This window comes from Myotis davidii, unplaced genomic scaffold, assembly GCF_000327345.1.
Source record: "Myotis davidii unplaced genomic scaffold, ASM32734v1 scaffold571, whole genome shotgun sequence".
NCBI classification, from domain to species: domain Eukaryota; kingdom Metazoa; phylum Chordata; class Mammalia; order Chiroptera; family Vespertilionidae; genus Myotis; species Myotis davidii.
In genome coordinates, this window is record NW_006283136.1 from 1,417,205 (window position 1) to 1,438,492 (window position 21,288).

At 39.7% G+C, this 21,288-nt stretch overlaps 2 protein-coding genes across 4 annotated transcripts in view; one reads left to right on the forward strand and one right to left on the reverse strand.

The window, feature by feature from the left end:
- The first annotated feature begins 21 nt into the window (after positions 1 to 21).
- NCBP2 (nuclear cap binding protein subunit 2) lies at positions 22 to 9,893 on the forward strand. Of its 2 annotated transcripts, XR_001513485.1 has the most exons (5): positions 22 to 323; positions 1,240 to 1,421; positions 4,181 to 4,319; positions 5,094 to 5,227; positions 9,709 to 9,893. XR_001513485.1 is itself a non-coding variant. In XM_006753397.2 (4 exons), exons 1-4 carry the CDS (start codon positions 246 to 248, stop codon positions 5,163 to 5,165), a joined length of 471 nt encoding a protein of 156 aa, XP_006753460.1. In that variant the 5' UTR covers positions 22 to 245; the 3' UTR covers positions 5,166 to 5,623. The 2 variants fall into 2 exon arrangements, 1 of the variants encoding a protein (XP_006753460.1); XM_006753397.2 differs by lacking the exon at positions 9,709 to 9,893 and having other exon boundaries at positions 5,094 to 5,623.
- An 86-nt stretch (positions 9,894 to 9,979) lies between these two features.
- Positions 9,980 to 21,288, reverse strand: part of SENP5 (SUMO1/sentrin specific peptidase 5) — a 35,758-nt gene continuing 24,449 nt past the window's right edge. For both annotated transcript variants that reach the window (XM_006753398.1, XM_015562468.1), the window contains exons 6-9: positions 17,247 to 17,384; positions 13,544 to 13,627; positions 11,774 to 11,824; positions 9,980 to 10,941 (exon numbers count right to left, since the gene is read on the reverse strand). In XM_006753398.1, coding sequence (XP_006753461.1) covers positions 10,831 to 10,941; positions 11,774 to 11,824; positions 13,544 to 13,627; positions 17,247 to 17,384 — 384 coding nt within the window. In that variant the 3' untranslated portion in view covers positions 9,980 to 10,830. The remainder of the gene's footprint in view (positions 10,942 to 11,773; positions 11,825 to 13,543; positions 13,628 to 17,246; positions 17,385 to 21,288) is intronic.

The window sequence follows — 21,288 nt, forward strand, 5'->3', positions numbered from 1 at the left end:
GCAGCAGGCCGCCCAGCAGCCGCCTTAGAACCATTGTTGGAGCAGCCCGGAACCGGAGCGCCTCGCTCTGGCTTCCGACCGGCGGCGCCCGACGACGGACCACGTCTGAGCCCGCGCCGCAGGGTGACGACACTGCCGCGCTGGGATTGGGCCGCAGATTCCGCTTTTGGCGTTTCCGGTTCCGCCACCTCCGCGACCTCTGCTTCTTCCCGTCGTGGCGGCGTCCTCGTCGACCTCTGCGCACTATGTCCAGCGGCCTCCTGAAGGCGCTGCGCAGCGACTCCTATGTGGAGCTGAGCCAGTACCGGGACCAGCACTTCCGGGTAAGGGGGGCCGGATCGCGAGGAGGGGGGGCCCTGGGCCAGAACCCTGCGAGTTGGTTTTCTCCGGTGTCGCTGTCGTCTCCCCCTCTCTGGTTTTCTGAAACCCAGTGAGGCCCCGGTGCCTGCTGGGGAATGGATGCCGAGGGCGCGGGGCTGTGGCCGAATCCCCTTCTCCCATAGAAAGGGGGTTTGACGCTCGCTCTCCCAGCCCCTCGGCGCGGGCCCGTGCAGAGGCGTTGGAGCGGCGGTCGTGGTGGCTCCCGTTTCCACGGGCTGTGCCTCGGCACGGTGACTGTGCTAAGGGGAAGGGTGTCCTGCGGACGCCTGGAGAACCGGGAGGCGCCTTCCTGACAGATGCCAGGGCTTCTTATTTTTTATGTTACTGTAGTGAAAAATATGTGAGCATGTAAATAAGCAGTTATTTTGAACATTTTCTGTGGGAGTATTACAGGGGTACCCCGTCTCTGCAAATCCATGTATTTTGTTTTTCACTACAAAGGATAAAAAGCCTCTTTATAATAATATATCGGTTCAGGGTCTGGAAATGAAACCGGGACCCTTGGAGAAGGATCCAGTGCTGAGAATATGGGGGGGTGGGGGGGGAGGCACGCCACTTGTATGACGGCGTGGTACAGAGGAGGGCTGCATGCAATGCAACCTCCAAGCCATGACCCGCTACTAAAAGCAATCTGGACCTTGCTTCATAAATTGTGAACCAATCAATCTCTCTCTCTCTCTCTCTCTCTCTCTCTCTCTCTCTCTCTCTCTTCCCCCTCCCCCAAGCCCCCTCAGAGTATTTGTGGTAGATTGGGATGATAGGAGAAGCTGATTTCGAAGCAGAATTTATAATAGGAATACTATTTAAGCAGGGCTGTTCTTAGATTGCTGCTTTACTTTTTCTCTGTTTGAAATTCAGGGTGACAATGAAGAACAGGAAAAATTACTGAAGAAAAGCTGTACATTGTATGTTGGAAATCTTTCCTTTTATACAACTGAAGAACAAATCTATGAACTCTTCAGCAAAAGTGGTGACATAAAGAAAATCATTATGGGCCTGGATAAAATGAAGAAGACAGCATGTGGTTTCTGCTTTGTGGAGTATCCTTCCTGTGTCTTGGGTGGCTGTTGGATGAGGATGGGACCTGGGTGGTTAGTCACCTGTTGAAAAACAATGAGAGGATATTTGCTAATTAGCACTCCTACACTTATCTCTGTCTCTTCTTTCATCTTCTTTCCTTCTGTCCAGTATGTTTGCACTTTTACATTGGGACAGCTGGTCACATTTACATTTTGTTCTTTTTTTTTTTTTAATATATTTTATTGATTTTTTACAGAGAAGATGGGAGAGAGACAGAGAGCTAGAAACATCGATGAGAGAGAGACATCGATCAGCTGCCTCCTGCACATCTCCCACCGGGGATGTGCCCGCAACCAAGGCACATGCCTCCGACCGGAACCGAACCTGGGCCCCTCCAGTCCGCAGGCCGACGCTCCATCCACTGAGCCAAACCGGTTTCGGCTACATTTTGTTGTTGAAATCCATGCTTTGTTTATAGTTTTTTTTTTTTTAATCCTCACCCAAAGATATGTTTTTATTGATTTTACAGAAAGAGGAAGCAGGGGGAGAGAGAAATCAATGTTTCTCTCACATAAGCCCTGACCTGAGAGCTCACTTGGTTGGAGCATCGTCCCGCTAGGCCAAGGTTGTGGGTTCGATCCCCAGTCAAGGGCACATACAAGACTCAACCATTGAACTCATGAGTGGAACAGCAAGTTGATATTTCTCTCTTCTCTCCCTCTCTTAAATCAATAATAATAATAAATTTTTAAAAGTCAAGGGAATAGTATCATTCTAAGCCCAGAGACAGTCAGTTACCAGTCTCTTGGGTATCTCCAGAAAAAGTCCTGTGCATGGGTAGCAGTATACTACAGTTCTCTTAGTGATTGTTCCATATTAGCACGTGTAGGTCTACCTCTTTTTAAAATGGCTCTGTAGTATGTATCTCATTATATTAGATGTATATAATTATATTAGGTACACTCATTATATTAGATATATATAGCTTGATGTTTGTAGATAAAAACCAAAACTGTATTTATAATCATTTATTCTCTCCCAGGAAACTAAATAATTGAAACTTCTGTATTTATCTGTTTCTTTTCCTAATATTTTTCTTTCTTTGGTCGTTTTGTTTTATATTCTGAGAAATTTAAAACATGATCTAACATGTCGTGAAATTTTTTCTTTGTCCTGAATGATCTGTTTCTTGTAGTTGTATTTATGCTGTAAATTTTCCATAAAGGTCTGGTGATCTTTGGTTTTGCAATCATAATGAGGGGAAAGAAGAGTGATTTTATGGACCCAAGCATAGCTGCTGTCTCCAGTTGTTGCCTTACCTTTGGATATGTGGGTTTACCAAATGCCATGAAAAAGGGGGATTGTATTTTGGCCAGCTCACATCAAGACTGTGCCCTAGTTTCTCCAGACAGTTTGTTCAGAACCCCATCATTTGATTTGTACTTGCCTGGGATTAATGCCCTCCTGCTAGCAAGCCTTCCCACGTAGACACTGTTAACTACACCCTTTTTGCAGTTTCACTTTTTATTCAACTTCGGTAAGAGCTGCCTGGGTTTACTGTCTCCTTCTTAAGCTCCTTCAGGATATTTCAGACTTTGTTTCATCCATGAACACTCTCCCCTTGGCTTTTGTTGAATCACTGGTCTGCTGCTAGCCTCTTCTCTTTCCTGGGTGTATGTTTCTTTTCTAACTTAAATGGGGGTCTTGGGAAGGAAAAGAGGGAAATGTGCTCACTATCAGCTCGAACCAGAAGCCCCACTTTTTAAAAAAATATATATTTTATTGATTTTTTTACAGAGAGGAAGGGAGAGAGATAGTTAGAAACATTGATGAGAGAGAAACATCGATCAGCTGCCTCCTGCACACCTCCTACTGGGGATGTGCCCGCTACCAAAGTACATGCCCTTGGCCGGAATCGAACCTGGGACCTTTCAGTCCGCAGGCCGACGCTCTATCCACTGAGCCAAACTGGTTTCGGCCAGAAGCCCCACTTTTGATTTTGGTGTCTAATTTCTGGGCTCTACAAGCTTCTTCCTTCCATTCTCCCTTCAGATGCAAGGGATCAGAGTGTCCATGTTGTGCTTTTGCCTCTGGTAACAGTAGTTCACAGGGGACAGGGAGAACAATGATAACACAAAAAACAAAATCCTCCTCAAAGATAATAATCATTCTCTGAGAACTAGTATTTTTGCATTTTTCTTGTAAGTCAAAGATCAAAAGTCATCATGGCAAATACCCAAGAGAGGCTGCACTGGCAGTGTTGTTTTTCTGTTTGCCCTTTTAGCATGCATTCCATTCATTCAGCAGGTTACTGGGTGCGGGACACTGGAATTTCAGCAAGTGTTTCCCTGTGTAATTAAAGACAAGGAGGAAAATGTCTAGATCAGTATTTCTGAGTCTTTTCCTTCTAGTGAACTACAATGGCAATTCCATATGCACTGTGACCTCTCTTAAGGTTGTTCTTGAATATACAGCTCCAAATATGGATGGTATTCATTCCTTAGATGAGGGCATTTTGCGGCATTAAACCTGCCCTGAACATATATTTTGTAATCAAAATATGGAGAGAATGGGACCATATAGTTATTAACAGGATTATTCAGGGAATCATGATCGATGTAGCCATGGACAAGTGTCATATTTGACTCTAGTGCTTCTGGACCAACTTCAAACAGGCCTTTGCAAACTGATGTCTTTAAACTCCGTCTAGTTGAGTTTTTATAGTTCCAAAAAGGTTTGGAGAAATGCTATATAGTGTTCCTTAATACTTATACTTAAGGTACTACTCAAGAGCAGATGCAGAAAATGCCATGCGGTACATAAACGGAACTCGTCTGGATGACCGGATCATTCGCACAGACTGGGATGCAGGTTTTAAGGAGGGCAGGCAGTACGGCCGTGGACGGTCTGGAGGCCAGGTATGCAGGAAGGTTCTCTGGGCTCAGCCTTTGCCTGGGATGCCAGTCCTAATGACAAGTGTTTTGTCTATTTGTATTTGCTCTTTTGAAAATAACTTTGTGGCTCTCACTTGGGCTTGAAGTGAATCTCAAATCACCCATTGGGATTAGTAATTACTTTCTTAACCAATGCAATGGTATATTCTGTACATTACTGGACTTTTGCTAGAGGTTAGATATTTTCCACCTGCGAAAGTGTCTAGAATAAAAGCAAAATGTGCCCCAACTGGTTTGGCTTAGTGGATAGAGTCAGCCTACAGACTGAAGGGTCCCAGGTTCGATTTCGGGCAAGGGCACATGCCTGCATTGTGGGCTTGATCCCCAGTGGAGGACATGCAGGAGGCAGCCAATCAATGATTCTCATTGATGTTTCTATCTCTCTCCCTCTCCCTTCCTCTCTGAAATCAATAAAGATATATTTTAAAAAGCAAAATGCACTGAAATGAATTTTGTTTTTACTTTAAAATAGCCTAATTTAAGTACCTTGCAATGAGCTATTTTTGAATGATGGTGAATGAGTATACACCTGATGTTTGGTAAGAAACAAAACAAGAAAACCAAACTATGAGGTTGTCTGAGATAATTCTGCAAAGGCAGTTGCTTTAAAAAATTATGTCCTGCTTGAATGTTCATTCACGTTATATCTGAAAAGGCTTGGCTGTCTGACATATTTATGGGAGGCATATTTGTTACACCAGTCTTCTCGATATTGTAACCTGTGTTCTTTTCATTAAGGTACGAGATGAGTATCGACAAGACTATGATGCTGGGAGAGGAGGCTACGGAAAACTGGCCCAAAACCAGTGAGCAAAAACCATCATGAAAAACTCACTCCTTTGGCCGGCTGAATTTGATGTACATTACCTAAGGTCTGCAAACCTGCCATTTTTACAAATATTTGATCAATGTCTCTACTGAGCCAGACACCACTTCATGGCTTTCCTCTGAAAATTTATTAAAGGACAGAATCCAAAAGAATGCCTTTAATTCTAGTCTTAGAATATTGGGCATGTGTAAGGTTACTGGAATGATTTTCTTACCAGGTCAAAAATCGTGTTCCTTGGCAACGGAGTTTATCTATAATATTGATTTATCAGCCAAAAACACCACACGTCTTTTAGGAAAATTGGGAAAAGTTTACAATTTTGTTTACCGTGTTTGTGTGTAAGCAGGTTCATGGTCTACACATTGGGGCCTGTAATTATCTAAAAAATTTTTTAGTTGCCTTGAGATAAAGTTTAATAAAAGGAGTTTTGTTACATTCATATCTTTGCTCTAAATTAGGAACAGACAACTGAATTTTTCCCTATGTTGAATGCTGATCTCTAAAGGCAAACTTAGGGAGTCAAGAGAACTTCCTAAAGAGTTGGTGCAAAAGTAAGCCTTAGTCCCAGGGTGTACAACCTGCTCACATGCTTTATGTGTCAGGAAATTAGGTACAGGACTTGAAGGGTATTTACTAAGCATATTTTTTAAAAGGTGTGTTTTACCTAAAGCTAAAAAAAGCCAGGGTTGGTTTGTATTATGAAGAACCTCAAATACTCTAACGGAAGTGGGGGACATTGCCAGTAGGAAATGGGATGAAATGTCAGAGGACACTAGTTAAAACATTGTCTTGACATGTTGAAGGTTGCTGTGAGGGCCATCAGATTTATTGTTTTCGTTTTCAGAGTGATCTTGGGAATAGAGTAGGTCTAAAAAAAAGCTTGAAGATTGAGAGGCTGCCTAATGAAAAACGATCAGAAATGCTTTCCTCAGGAAATATGTTTTGGCCAATTGTCATGTTGAAGTCTGTCTTGTTTTTTTACTAATTGTGTTTACTGAGTTTCAGAGCCTCGATAGCAACAGTCTCCACAGAGGAGTCTAGAGAATTTAATTTGCATTTGTAAGGCAAGAAGCGATTCTCTTTAATATGTTGAACTCTTGTTCTTTTTTAATTTATTGGGGTGACATTGTTTAATAGGATCATAGAGGTTTCAGGTGTAGATTTCTAGGATACAAGATCTATATATTGTATTGTGTGCCCGCCTCCCAAAGTCAAATCTTCTGTCACCATATATTAGGTACCCTTCATCCCCACCTACCCATTCCCTTTGGCAACCACTACACTGCTATTTGTGTCTATAAGTTTCAGTTGTATATCCCACACATGAGTGAAACCATATGGTTCTTAGCTTTTTCTGACTGGCTTACTGCACTTAGCATAATACTCTCTAGATCCATCTGTGTTGTCACAAATGGCAGTATTTTTTTTTTAATGGCTGAGTAGTATTCCATTGTGTGTATGTACCACATCTTTTTTATCCAATCCCCTATCGCAGGACACTTTGGTTGTCTCTATTAATCATTTAAAACTGCTAATCTGGTATAATTTTTCCTGACATAAGTGGCATTTTTTCATCTAGCAACAAAGTATCTCCAAACTTCTTGTAGTTTGTGGGCTGAAGTATCTCAAATGTGAACATCTTTGACACTAGGTAAGTATAGGTTTTCTCATAACATTGAAACCGGTTATTTGAATTTTTATAAGAGCTATAACTTCTTGTAAATGCTTAAGAAAAAAACATTTGCAGATATTTTAATTTTATGAGGACATACTATTGACTTTTTAAATTTCTTTTTACACTATAGTTTGAGTTTAATGTATTTTATATTCTTTTTTTAGTAAAACATAACTCAGATTTCTACAGACCTTAAAACCACAGACAGTGGTTCTACATGGAATTGTGACTTCTGTAACAGATTTCAATAAATTGGACCAACTTATCCTTGTCTGTGCCCATTTCCTCACCTATAAAGAGGGACAGTGGAACCATCTTACTCTGGAATATTTATGATTACGTTTGGGGGAGAAATCTACGAATAATGTGCAGAATTTGTATGCCCATTTTGCTATGACAGTTATCTAGTATGGTAGTCACTAGCCACATGTAGCTAATTAAATTAAAACATTCAGTTCCTCATTCACACTAGCCACATTTCAAATGCTCAGCAGCCACATGTGGCTAGTGGCTGCTGTAGTGGATGCAAAAATAGAACACTAGAGACACAATGCATGAAATTCATGCATGGGTAGGGTCCCTAGGCCTGGCCAGTCATCAGGGCAGATTGGGGACTGCCTTCCGGCTGCTGACTGCTGGCCAGGGCCTTCCTTTGTTCCGCGCCAACCCCTGGTGGTCAGCACTCATCATAGCAAGCAAACTCCCAGTCTCTGGTTGAACTCCCAAGGGGACACTCTGCATATTAGCCTCATATATGTAGATCCCATCACTGCAGACAGTTCTGTTGGACAGTCTTTTTAAGGACAGGCTGCTTGGAGCCTACATTGGTCATATTCATAAATGAGTGCCGTCACGACTGAAATGTCACTTGGAAAAATTCCTACTCACCAAACAGTACATGTTATTCAATACAAGAGCACACATATTTATAAAGGCATTTTGTTTATTTTTCAAAAAAATATTTTTGCTAGAAGGTTTGAGTCATTTTACATGATCACAACCTTTAAATAAATTTTTTCTGACCAAAAGGTACGACTTAAATGAACAGCTTGTCTAGGTCTGCTTTTGTAATACCCCAATACAATTAGCACTTCTCTGATGGTATTCCCTAGGCCTTCTTAATTGTCTACTGGCCAGGAGGCAGAGCCCAGCACATAAAGTATGTGCTTTATAATTACAGATTAGTTTGGTTTCTTAACATCAGTAAGCAGAGCAGGTAGTCAATATATCTAATCCACACTATTAATACACTTTCTCACCTGATGGTTCTGATCCACCCGAACTCCCAGTTATCTTTCTTAAACCAGTGAACCACAATTAATTGCAGAGAAAGGGCAGCTTAACTTAGACTAGTGCTGGCTGTTCTTGTTTTCCAACTATGAATTCAAGGTGACCAATGTTACTCGTATTTAATGACAAATAGAAAATACAATGCAAAGCCACAAAAGGGATTTGGGGACTCTGAGGAGCAAGTGCTTTTTCCTGTAGGAGGTTCCTTTCCTTAAGAGGTTTGTTCTCTACAATTCTTGCGAGAGCTTAACTAAAAGAATTAAATCTACGTTCATTGCTATACATTTAACAACAAAAAAAAAAACCATTGGAAAGCAGCAGCTACAGACTGGTAAGTTTGCTGATGGAGAAAACTGGGCAGCTTGTTGAAGACGCATCATGAGTAGCTTTTAGTTTGTACAAGGCCTGCAATCAAACCCCAAAAGCATAAGGTCTACCCACCTTGTGGGCAACATTTCAAGGCCAAGTTAGTGACAGTAAAACAATGTCTATCCCTTCCACCAACAGCCTAAACTGTATTTCAAACATGTCTTTGTTGCCAGGAAGCAATTATTGCAAACATCAAGAAAAAAAGGCCATTCTAATGCAGGACTTGGCCTAGAGGTTTATAACTAATCACAAGTGGAGAACAAGTGACTATATGTGATAAAACCAAGTTTCATGAATGCAGAGAAACATCTTAATCAGACTTAAAATATAATTTACGCTAAAGCATGCTGAGCAATGCATCTCAAGGTGTGCCATAAAGCTGGAAGTGAATGAGAAATGACTTGGACAGCTCACTTTAGGTTCTCTATGAACATCCCTGCAAGCCTCAATGTGGAGATGATGAGTTTCTCAGATTGGAGGAAATGGCAACTCAGGCTTTGGGCACTAATTAAGATGCTTCATGCCGAATTCTGTCAGTAAGGAAGTGAGATATGGAGCTCTAAAATATAAGATGTTTTGAGTCAATAGCCTAGTTATTGGCTACTTTGTAGAGCTACCAAAAAAGTTAGGTAAATGTATCACAAATTTGAAAAATCTCATTTTGCATATTTTATGTCTGAAAACTGAAAATCTCAAGAAGTCCTCCCCATTTTAAATTGTAATTTTTCTAATGCAGACACAACCCTATCTATAGCAGCATAAAGTGCCTCTAATCTTAGTCTTTTTAAAGACTTGAAGCACAATAAGAAATACTGACCTGGTTTTATACTAAAGAATTTGAGTCTTGGGGGACTTAGGAAAGTGCTGAGGCTGTTTGCACTGTAAACACTGGTGTTGGTGCCTGGTCTGTCTGGGGAGGGAACCCTGCCTGTAAACATGTCTGACTCCACCCGCAGCTGCTGGCAGTCAGTCCTACCTTATGGCCAAGTTAAACTGCACATTTTAGCTTTTTATTTTCAACACCTAACTAGGCATAGATCCCAAGTGTCTTCTGCCATTTTCTTGGTATTTTTCTGTACAAACTTCTAAGTTTCTTACATATGTATCTGTTGTTTTTCCTGCCCAGTTCAGACGGATAATTGGGTAGTTTAACATGCATCCTTTTATTTCCTTTCAAATGCCACAAATAGCTAGACTGAAGATGCAAGATCCATTACATTAACCCTAACGCAGCCAAGTGTAAGAACAGGGCCACTTCTGCCTTTCTCCAGAAGATGAGGTTCATAGAAGCCAAATAAAAGAGGACTCCTTGATCAAGCAGAAGCCAAATGAGGAGCCCTGCATGTTGCTGAGATCACTAAAGAGCTAAGGGGGGGGGGGGGGGGGGGGGGGGATCTATTAACTGTTCCTCTTCCTGCACCCACCTGAAAAAGACCTGAAGCCAGTCTTTAGTTTTGAATGTTTATATTTTAAATACCCTTGAAATAGAAAGGTATTTGGCAAATCCTAATTTCTTATGGGAGGTAATAAAGGGAAGTGTCAACTTGTAAATTACTCTTAGGCTGAATTCTCATTTGTTTGACCACTTGTTTTAGATAATAAGTTTTTTAATGGGTCAAAAACAAAAATCCAGGGAATTCAATGTTCCAGCAAAAGCCTTTATAAGACTTAGGCATTTATTATAATTCTTCTCACATGTGCCTCCAGGAAGAGAACATGCCAGTTAGTTTTTGGCCACTTCCTTCTTACCCTTCAAAAGGAATGCAACGCACGTTCCCAGACTCAGAGAGGAAAGTCCGTGAAAGGTACTGCTGGTAAAAGTAAGACAGGACTGGCTTTGTCAAAACAACTAGCTATCCTCTATGCCCAGGGAATACCTCATACTCTCAGAGTTATGTTGTATCAAAAACATCCCGTATTTTTTAGGTTTTTGGGATTATATTCGAAACCTGTATTCAGTTCATATCTAAGTTTCAAAAGCTGTACCAAATCTAGGTTTTTTTTGTGTTTTTTTTTTTAATACTCTGCACTGCATGCTCTGTCTATATGCATGCGTTTGGATAATAAATATTAAATATGGGGTGGGGAGAACATGTGGAATTCATAAAGTTAAAACTGAAACCAATCTGAACATTAAAAAATAGTACATTGTAGTTAGAGAAATGAATAAGGGCTAAAAATAAACTTGAGGTAACAATAGTGGCCCAATACCACCAATCTGAAATATCTGTTAGAATTCAAATAAGTGTTTGGAGATTCAAGTAACAAACCATCTGCTCCAACTTGATCAGACTTCCCAGCCTTGCTGGGTTTTAGTCCATGAGCCGGCATTCACACAACTCCTTGTAAATCCTCTTCCGTACTCGGGGCATGTCTTCTTGGGAAAACTGGAAAGGCTGATCTAAGGCGAGGCACTTGCAGTACTGCAAAGGACCCGGAAACATTAAATGGCCTGTGGAGTTATGTACCAGCCCAGTGTATTTTATCAGATGCAGACCTAATAAATAGTCTAAGGCAGCATTTTAAAATTCGTTTAAGCTTGTTATAAAGCATTGTTTTAAAACATTTACCTCCAAATTATAGTTAACCTTCCATATAAGTACATGGCCTGGGATGTCCCCCCGTCCCCACTTAATGCTATGAAAAGGGAAACTGACAAGAGGCTCCATTTCTTCTCAAGGTACAACTAGACCTCACATGGCCTATAACTGAGAACTTGAATTTTTCAAACCCCAGACATTCATGCGTCATAGGAATGAGCCCATCTTCCCAGATCTTTGCAGTTCTCGAAATTCATGGATGGTATACCATAATTTCCTTCACATATATAATGTATAACAAAATTTCCAATAGCCTTTTGATCACTAAGGGAACCTACAGTATGAGAAAGCACAGCTATAGACCACTTGCCAATGGTTAAAAATAAATAGTTAATTCTTCAAATGCCAAGGGTCCATGATATGGACAAATTCAGATCAGTGTCCAATGTGGCTCACTACTAATCTCTGATAAGACATGTATGTTAGCAATTACTCATTCTTGGCCTTCAAAGATGGTTCTTCCTAATGATAACATCTGAAAATACAGAAACTACTGCTTCTTAACAAGAAAGGGAGGAAGGAAAAGTACCCTGTTAACTGTAGCTAGTACCATGTACACATCATGGGGACTCCCATCTCTCCTCTTTAAACCCAACAAATTTAATTCACACATTGTAAATTCTGAGGTTTTTTGTGTGTTGTTTTTTTTTTTTACCTGGAGCACAAAGACTCCACAGTCACTGTCATTTTTCTGTTGTGGAATACACTGTGGGGGAAAAACAAAATGATCATTAAAATAAGACCAAATAATACTCTTCAGATAAGAAAATTTATTTTTATAAAAAAATAAGCAAGAGACATGAAATGTATCTTTATCCAGGACAGCTGGTGTATATCACTGGTTTTTATTTTTTTATATATATAATATTTTTTATCACTGGTTTTTAAAGTGTTTGATTTTAGCCCTGCCTGGTGTGGCTCCATTGGTTGAGCATATCCCATGCTCCGAAAGGTCGCTGGTTCAATTCCTGGTCATGGCACATGCCCAGATTGTGGGTTCAATCTCCGGGTGAGGTGCATACTGGAGGAGGCAACCAATCGCCTCTCTCTGCCTCTCTGCCCCCCGCCTCTCTCTTTCCCCTCTCTCTTAAATAAATGCTAAAGTATTTTTTTTTAAATAAAAAAATAAAATGTTTGACGTTATGGAGGCATCTGACGACATGAAAAAAGCTATCAATGAACCACAATTTATAGAACAATATTTTGCCTAGATATAAGAAATGAGAAACAAAATAAAATACTATTAAAAAACTTGCATTTGGATAATTAGTTTCGCTATGAATATACTGACAATGGAATTGTGGGTCAGAGAGCATGTGCCCAGACTCTGAATACTTAGACAGTAACAATCCTGCTTAGCAGTCTTCACTTTTCATCTCATATTACACAACTCAGCCCTATTCAAAAGAAATTGTAAAGATAAGTAATATGTTTTCAAAAGAACTGGTTACTGTATCCTGTCTAAAGTGGGAATATGAAAGGTCATGACTAAATTTAAGAGAATACCTACATATTCTAGTTGGGTAAATTCAGAAAATTTACAAGTTCAATTCCAGTTTGAACTAATATACTAAGTTATTTAAAACATAAAACTGAAGCTTAAGTTTCAAATTTAGCACTTGGTTCAGTTCAACAATGAACAAATAAATCTTATCTATTTGTTATAAAGGTTTGTTTCAAAACCCTGCCTTTATAACGTGTCAGTGTTCCAGACAGCCCTGAGTTCAAGAATCTGGTCCTACCAGCAGCTGTGGTGGCCTTTGGGGAAGGTCACACCTAGGCTTCAGTTTTCTCATCTAGAGAATAAAGAGGATACTTATCCCTAAATGACCCCTTACCTCACAAGCTGTAAGGATCATCCGATGAGATCACACAAGCAAAAACACTTTGAAAACATGAAAGCAGTGACCATAAGACACTGGTACATGTAACAGGACTGAGAGCTCTGCCCTAGCACTGTGCCCCGTAGCCAGCTTTAAGTGTCTATGGGCCAAACAGTGCTGCTTCCGGATTGTGCTCACACCGGAACACCCAGGCCACTTTCTTCCCCCACTGCTTGGAAAGTAGCTCAGTGCACTTGCTCCCTTTAGTCGATCCAAATAGTTGTTTCAGTATTTTTCTCTGGGTCTATATGAATCTCCTGGAAATAAAAGCTATGAGGCAAAGGCAGATGCCACCAAAATTTTTTTTATATCATCATAAAAATAGTATAACCATATCATTAGCAGTTGCTCCAGGGATGAAATTACTCAACTTATTTGTTCTTATTTGTTTCACTGGGAAACAACAGCCAGATGATGAACACTAAGGTTTTGAGCTTCACGGGTCTTCATCACCAGTCTAAAAATGCTTTTAAAGACTCGTACTTCTTTGATAATTCCATGCCCTTGATAAGCCTGGGTTTTCACATTTATCACATACTTACCTTTGTAACAGCAGTCTGCCAACCCTGAAGAAATTCAGGTCTGTTTTTTTCTCTGGCTTCAGTCAGCAAATACTTTCTTATATTCTGGTTAAAAAGAAACAACAACACAGATACTATGTTCCATCAGTTGGTGAAAAATGGAACCTGCCCACAGCACACAGAAGCAGAAGAGGAGACTGTGGCCCCACCATTGGGCAGAGTGTGCATGAACAAGTTTAAAGCCGGGACTTTATTTCAGACCTTTCACTCTATAGTATTAAGAAGAACTCTGACCCCCTGTACTCAGGTATGTATGCACTTAGACTGTGGACACTGATATATGTTGTAATAAGAACTTTTTATGAGATAGTCAGCCTTTTTCAGCGGTAAGTCAACCTGCTGGATTTCAAAGTTAAAAATTACTGCCAAAGCTCAATAAATGGAAGGAACTCATGGTAGAAATAATAACTGAAACTAAATGAAAAACATTGTTTCCATATTTTTGAGAACTGCATGTAAAGGTATCATTCAATTTGTAGAGTTATACTTAAACCCATTCTAAATACTAAACAGAGTCAGAATCCTGAAATTTCTACCAAGATGAAGCCTACTGAAGTTTCAAATTTTCCCTCATGCCCTCAACCTCTTCATGCATCTCTCTCTGTATCTCTTCTAAAGAGTAAAGTTGGCCCTGGCCAGTGTGGCTCAGTTGGTTGGACATCATCTTGTACACCAAAAGGTTGCTGGTTTGATTCCTGGTCAGGGCAAATGCCTGGGTTGCGGGCTCAATCCCTGGTGGGGGGTGTGCAGCAGGCAGATCATTGATGTTTCTATCCCTCTCTCCCTATCCCTTCTTCTGTGATATCAATAAAAATATGTTTTTAAAATGTATGTGCAGGCAGCTGATTAATGTTCAGCTCTCCTATCAATGTTTCTCTTTCTCCCTCTGCCTTCCTCTCTCTCTAAAAATCAATAAAGATATTAAAAAATAAAGTAACTGATCTTCCTTGAGGGGGGGGTGGGGAAAGGGTGCAGAGGGTTCATGAATTAAATTAACCCCCCTAAAGGCAGAGTGATGTATGTGTGTATACATAAGTGTGTGTGTGTATATACATATATATATATGTATATACACACACACACACACACATATACTAGTATACACACATATGTATATTATGCATATATATTTTTCATTGCCATAAACATGTTATACTCTATCATTCCTGCAACTTGCCTTTTTAAACTCAATTATGTCTTGGAGATCTTTCCATGTTCAAACGTGGAGATTTACTGTATTCTTTTTTTTTAAAATATATTTTATTGATTTTTTACAGAGAGGAAGGGAGAGAGAGAGTCAGAAACATTGATGAGAGAGAAACATCGATCAGCTGCCTCCTGCACATCTACTGGGGATGTGCCTGCAACCCAGGTACATGCCCTTGACCGGAATCGAACCCGGGACCTTTCAGTCCGCAGGCCGACGCTCTATCCACTGAGCCAAACCGGTTTGGGCTACTGTATTCTTTTTAACTGCAATGATCAGTTTAACAGTATGACTATAATGTACATATTTAGCTAATCTGTTGGCATAACTAGATTTGGGTTGTTTGGATTTTTTCACTATTAGCGATAATGCTACAATGAACATCCTGGTGTATGCATATTTTTATGGAGTAGATACCAAGAAATAGAATTGGTATGCAATAATTTATAAGGTACTTAGAACTGATTAGAATTGCAACTGTTCAAATATACATTCCACCAGAAAATATGAGAATGTCTGTTTCCTTACACCCACATTACCAACTGAATACCGTTAAATTTTTCCTGAGATAGCAGGCAAAAAATGGAACTGTAGCCGAAACCGGTTTGGCTCAGTGGATGGAGCGTCGGCCTGCGGACTGAAGGGTCCCAGGTTTGATTCCGGTCGGGGGCATGTACCTGGGCTGCGGGCATATCCCCAGTGGGGGATGTGCAGGAGGCAGCTGATCGATGTTTCTCTCTCATCGACGTTTCTAACTCTCTATCTCTCTCTCTTCCTCTCTGTAAAAAATCAATAAAATATATTTTTTAAAAAATGGAACTGTATTTGCATTTCCCATATTTCCTGTAAGGCCAAGCATCTCTCCATATATTTAATGGTTATCTGCATTTTTCCTAAAAATTACTTATTTTAACCTTTGTCTATTTCTATTAGATCCTTCTTTTTCTTAATCATTTGTAGAAGTACTTTATATATTCAGGACAGTGACTATTATATGTCACAAACACTTTCTTCAAGTCTACTCCTTGTCTTTTAACTTTATGGCATACAGAAGTTTTAAATTATGATGTTATAATTTATCAATCTGTTCCTTTATATCTTTTGCTCTTTTGGTTCTGCTTAAGAATGCCTTTCTACTCTAAGAACATCACATTTTCTGTATTTTACTCTAAATTTTACAGTTTTATATTTAGGTCATTCCATCTGAAATTTGTTTTTCTAAATAGTATGAAGTAAAGATCTGTATTTTACTTTTCCAAGAAGACAGCTAATTTTCCCAATGGCATATACTGAATAACCTGTCCTTTCCCAACTTTATCATATACTAAGTTTCCACATATGCATCAGTTGTTTTTAGATTCTTTATGCTGCACCACCAGTTTACTCGTCTATTCCTAAATAAATATAAACATAGTTTTCATATTAAAACTTTATGACATAGCTCTGGCTGAGTAGCTCAGTTGGTTAGAGCATCATCCTGATAGGCCAAGGTTGCAGGTTTGATCCCCAGTCAGGGCATATACAAGAATCAACCAATGAATGCACACATGGGTGGAACAACAAATCAACGTTTCTTTCTTTCTTTCTCTCTCTCTCTCTCTCTCTCTCTCTCTCTCTCTCCCCTTCCCTCCCTCCAAAATCAATAAATATTTTTAAATTTTAATTTAAAGAAAAAAAATTATGATGTAGTTTGACATGTAGTAGACTAAGTAATCCTTCCTTCACTATTCTACTTCAAAACTATTTTAGCTGTTCATGCACGTGAATTCTGAAATATGAATTCCATGACAAGCTTATTGGGTTTATTTCAAAATCCTGATGGGAAACTAGGACAGAAATTGGTATATATTAGTTTGGGGAGAACTGATCTCTTTCCAATACTGAGTGTGTCTATCTTCCCATCTATTCAGATTCCCTATAAATACTTTAGTTTTCATCTTTAGAAATGTCCACATTTTTTTGCTAGGATATATTCCTGGGTAATGTATGTCTTTGTTGCTTTTGAAAATGGAATCTTTCTGTTTTCAGTCACATGTTCTAACTGGTTCTTGCTGTTGCAGAGAAATTAAGAAACCGACTGAATTTTCTTTGTATCCCCCCGTCTTGTTGAACTCTCATATTTGCCAGTGGATTTTCTTGGTTATAATTCATTCTAAAGACGTTATTTTGAAGATACAGGCAAATTTCAGCTCTAAAGAGAACGATTTCTATCCACATTCAAAATAAAGTGTTAAGGGAAAGGCATAATAAAATGTGATAAAATCCAAATGAATCTCAGAGGATCCAGATTATAGACAGCCACCTGTCCTCACGTGGAGACTCCTCTGCAGTCCTTTTCTCTGCCAACATTTCAGAGGGGTTTTATGAGAGAAATCGATCCTCCATGGTATCTAGTGCTAAGACAATATTTGGTCAATCACAAGCTAAAGGGAAAAAATGGGCATTATATTAACTTACCTCTACACAAAACTTAAAATGAATGCCTTGCGAATCATAAAATGAAATATTTCGGTTAGAAAGTGTCACAGTAATGAGAGACCAGTGAACTTCCAGGTGAATAGGAATCAACAGAAGACTCTTTTTAAATAAATCCACCTAATCAGGAAAAAAAGAAAAGACATGCAGCCATCACCACAGGCTATCCAAATCAACAATAATAAACAACTGCTTCAATTTCCTGACCTCTGACTTGCCCAAAGTCATAAAACTAGGAAGTGGTGAAGCCAGAATTTGAACCCAGGTCTCAGTCTGAAGCACATATTGTAACTATTAAGCTATAATACACAATAAGAAAATTGATGATATAGAAAGCACCATTTTCCATTTAACCTGCTAAAGCTGTGCTTATCAACTGCCAGATATGATTTGGCCCCTTATTTTTATGCTTAACTAATTTTCTTGTGTTCATATTTAACCTCAACTCAATTCTTATTTAGGAAGGAGTCATGGTATTAGAAAATATGGCTATACAGCTTTTATCTTTCTACAGACTCAGTATAGTAGTTAAGATTGTGGGCTCTGAAGTAAGTCTGGTCAAGTTCAAATTGTGGCTCTTCCACTTACCGGCCAGATAACAGGCAATTTTCATAGCTTCTTTGTGCTTTGATTTCTTCAATATAAAATACAGATAACAATAGTACCTACCTTATAAAGTTCTTGAGAGTTATAATAAATGTAAAATGCAAAGAACTGTGTGCAGCACATGATATGTAACTAATAAATCTTAGCTATTACCATTATTACTACCTCGGGTCTCCCAGGTGTCAAAATTGAGAAAAATATCCCTGATAATACTTCACATATCCTATACATCCTAATTCATCCTTTATATCCCAATATATACTTTGCAATCTAGGAATATTTTCTATTCCACTCAAAATCCTAATGTGGATGATATAGTAGTAAGTGTTTAATAAACATTTGTAAGAGAGTTAATAAATTTCTTTTTTTTCAGGTATTTTTAAAGATTATTTTAGATGTTCCTTGGGTTAAAACAATTACAAGGCTATTTTAAAATACATCAGATTCCTTTTATTTTTTAATTTATTAGAGCAATACTGGTTAACAAAATTATACAGGTTTCAGGTGCATAATTCCACAACACATCACCTGTACACTATACTGTGTGTTGACCACCCCAAGTCAAGTCTCCTTACATCACCATTTATCCCCTCCTCTACCCCCCACAACCACACCAGATTCTTAGCAATGTTCTCAAGCCTTCCTTGCTTTCTGATACTCAGATAATGTCCTGCTCCAGATGAATCTTCTGCTAGTCTACATGACCTTAGAGCAGTGGTTCTCAACCTTGGTTGCACATTAGAATCACCTGGGAATCTTTTTAAAATCCTGATTTCTGGGCCTCATCCTCCAGAAATTCTGTTTCTTTGTTATGGGGTGGGGCCACAACATTAGTAACAAAGAAACAGAATTTCCGGAGGATGGGGCCCAGAAATCAGGATTTTAAAAAGATTCCCAGGTGATTCTAATGTGCAGCCAAGGTTGAGAACCACTGCCTTACAGCAAAGCACATTAGCACTTCTGCTTTTCAGTTTTTGCATCCACAAACCTGGGAGGTAGATAGAAGGAAATATTAGAAAAGATTGATAACTGGTTCTTTCCAGCTCAAAAATTTTGAATATCTAAAACAAGGAATCATTTAAAATACAGTATTCAATTACACCAAATTTATATTCTTCTCAAAAAGAAACTTTTGGGGAGGAATATACAGCCATGCTGAAGCTTCCTACAGAGAGAGGTAGCCTCTGGAAGCTGAGGACCTGAATTGTGCCAACAACCTGAATGAGCTTGGAAGATGAGAATGGAGTCTGGCTGAATCCTCGACTGCAACTTAGTGAGACCCTGAGCAGAGGATGCAGTCAAGCCACGCCTCGATTCCTGAGCATGGGAACTGAGATAATGGCAACATCTCAGCATATGAATCTGGGAAACAGGTGAATGAGCGTGGCCCTGCACTGTTCCCCAGGTGGCCTTTTAAAGGTCATTTGTTTGCAGATTGGAGAATCTATTGATTCCATCCTAGCCAGGAGTGGTATAGCACGCTGTCTGAGGTTCCCAAAGCATCCCCAAATACCGTGTTGGGTCTACAACAAACAGAAAGGAAAGTGCCAAGCATTAAGACCCTCCAGAAATTCTCTGGACCAACCTGATCCTCCCAAACACTGAATCATACAACTTAAGAAGCTCCAAAAGCTGGACCACCAAGGTTCACAACATCTATAACACGTGGCTGGAGAGAACCTAACCAGAACCACTTTATAAGCTTTTAATGATTAAAAAATAGTAAGATTTTTGGAAAACAGTCTGGTGATCCCTCAAAATATTAAGAAGGGAACTACCATATGATGTAGCTGTTCCACTTCTGGGTATTCATCCCCATATACTGCGACAGTATTTACAATAGGCAAGATATGGAAGCAACCTAATGTCCATAAATGGATGAACGGATAAAGAAGATGTGGTATATAAATAGACTGAAGTATTATTCAGCCACAGGAAAGAATAAAATCTTGCCCTTTGCAACAACCTCAATGGAGTTAGAGGGTATTATGCCAAGTGAAATAAGTCAGATGAAGAAAAACAAATACCACATGATTTCACTTATATGTGGAATCTAAAAGAAAACCCCAAACAAAAACTCAATCTCAGAAATACAGAGAACGGATTGGTGATTACTAGATTGGAAGAGGTTCAGGGTGGGCAATATGAGTGAAGAGGTCAATTGCGTGGTGACGGATAGTAACTAGATTTTTGATGGCAATCATTTTGTAGTGTATACAGATGTCAAATTATAATGTACACCTGAAACTTACATAATATTATATACCAATTTTCCCTCAATAAAAAAATAAGAGAGGAAAAACACCAAACTTTTTAAATTATAGAAACAATTTTTAACATAAGAATTAGCCCTGGGCGGGGTGGCTCGGTTGCAGTGTCATTCCCGTACACTAAAGAATTGTGGGTTTCATTCCCAGTCAGGTTGTGGGTTCCATTCCCGGTGGAGGTGCATGTGGGAGGCAAACTAATTGATGTTTTCCTCTCTCTCGCTCTCTCTCTCTCCCCCTCCCTCCCTTTTCCTTCCTCGCTCTCAAATAAATTAAAAAATAAAAATTAGAAAATTACAGATGAAAATATTAAACTTCAGTGTGTATCTTTCCAGATCTTTTTCTTCTTTTTTCTAATATATTAATGTTCACACACACACACACACACACACACACAGTTTTACACATATAATTAGCCCTGGCCGGGTGGCTCAGTTGGTTGAAGCATCATCTCATTTACCAAAAGAATGCAGGTTCAATTCCAGGTCAGGACACATACCTAGGTTGCAGGTTAAATCCCCCATGGTACGTGTACGGGAGGTAACCAATCAATGTTTCTTTCTCACGTGGATGTTTCTCTCTCTCTTTCTCCTTTCCTCTCTCTCTAAAATTACTAAAAATATATCCTGAGGATTAAAAAAAAAAAAGTGAAGAACCGTATCTATGCTGCCTACTGAACACTCACTTCAGAACTAAAGACACACATCATGAAGAAACTGAAAATATTTCATGAAAACGGAAATGAATAGAAAGCTAGAGTAGCAATACTAATATTAGACAAAATAAACTTTAAACAAGGAAGGGCATTATATAATGACTAGAGGCCCGGTGGACAAAAATTTGTGCACTAGGGGGGGAAGGGGGGGTCCCTCAGCCTGGCCTGTGCCCTCTCGCAGTCTGGGACCCCTCCGGAGATAACACCCTGCTGGCTTAGGCCTGCTCCCGGGTGGCAGAGGGCAGGCCCAATCCCTGAGGTGCAGCTCCTGGTTGGGCTCAGGGCAGGGCCTATTGGGGAGTTGGGGCACCGCCCCCTATCATTCACAGAGCAGGGCGGATCGGGAGGTTGCAATGCCACCCTCAGTCACGCTCAGGGTAGGGCCGATTGGGGGGTTGGGGCACCGCCCCCTGTCACACTCAAGGCAGGGCTGTTG

Coding starts and splice junctions, on each gene's coding strand:
- NCBP2 (XM_006753397.2), top strand. CDS start 246: ATGTCCAGCGGCCTCCTGAAGGCGCTGCGCAGCGACTCCTATGTGGAG. Junction 324..1,239: donor ACCGGGACCAGCACTTCCGG/GTAAGGGGGGCC, acceptor TTTGAAATTCAG/GGTGACAATGAAGAACAGGA. Junction 4,320..5,093: donor GTGGACGGTCTGGAGGCCAG/GTATGCAGGAAG, acceptor CTTTTCATTAAG/GTACGAGATGAGTATCGACA.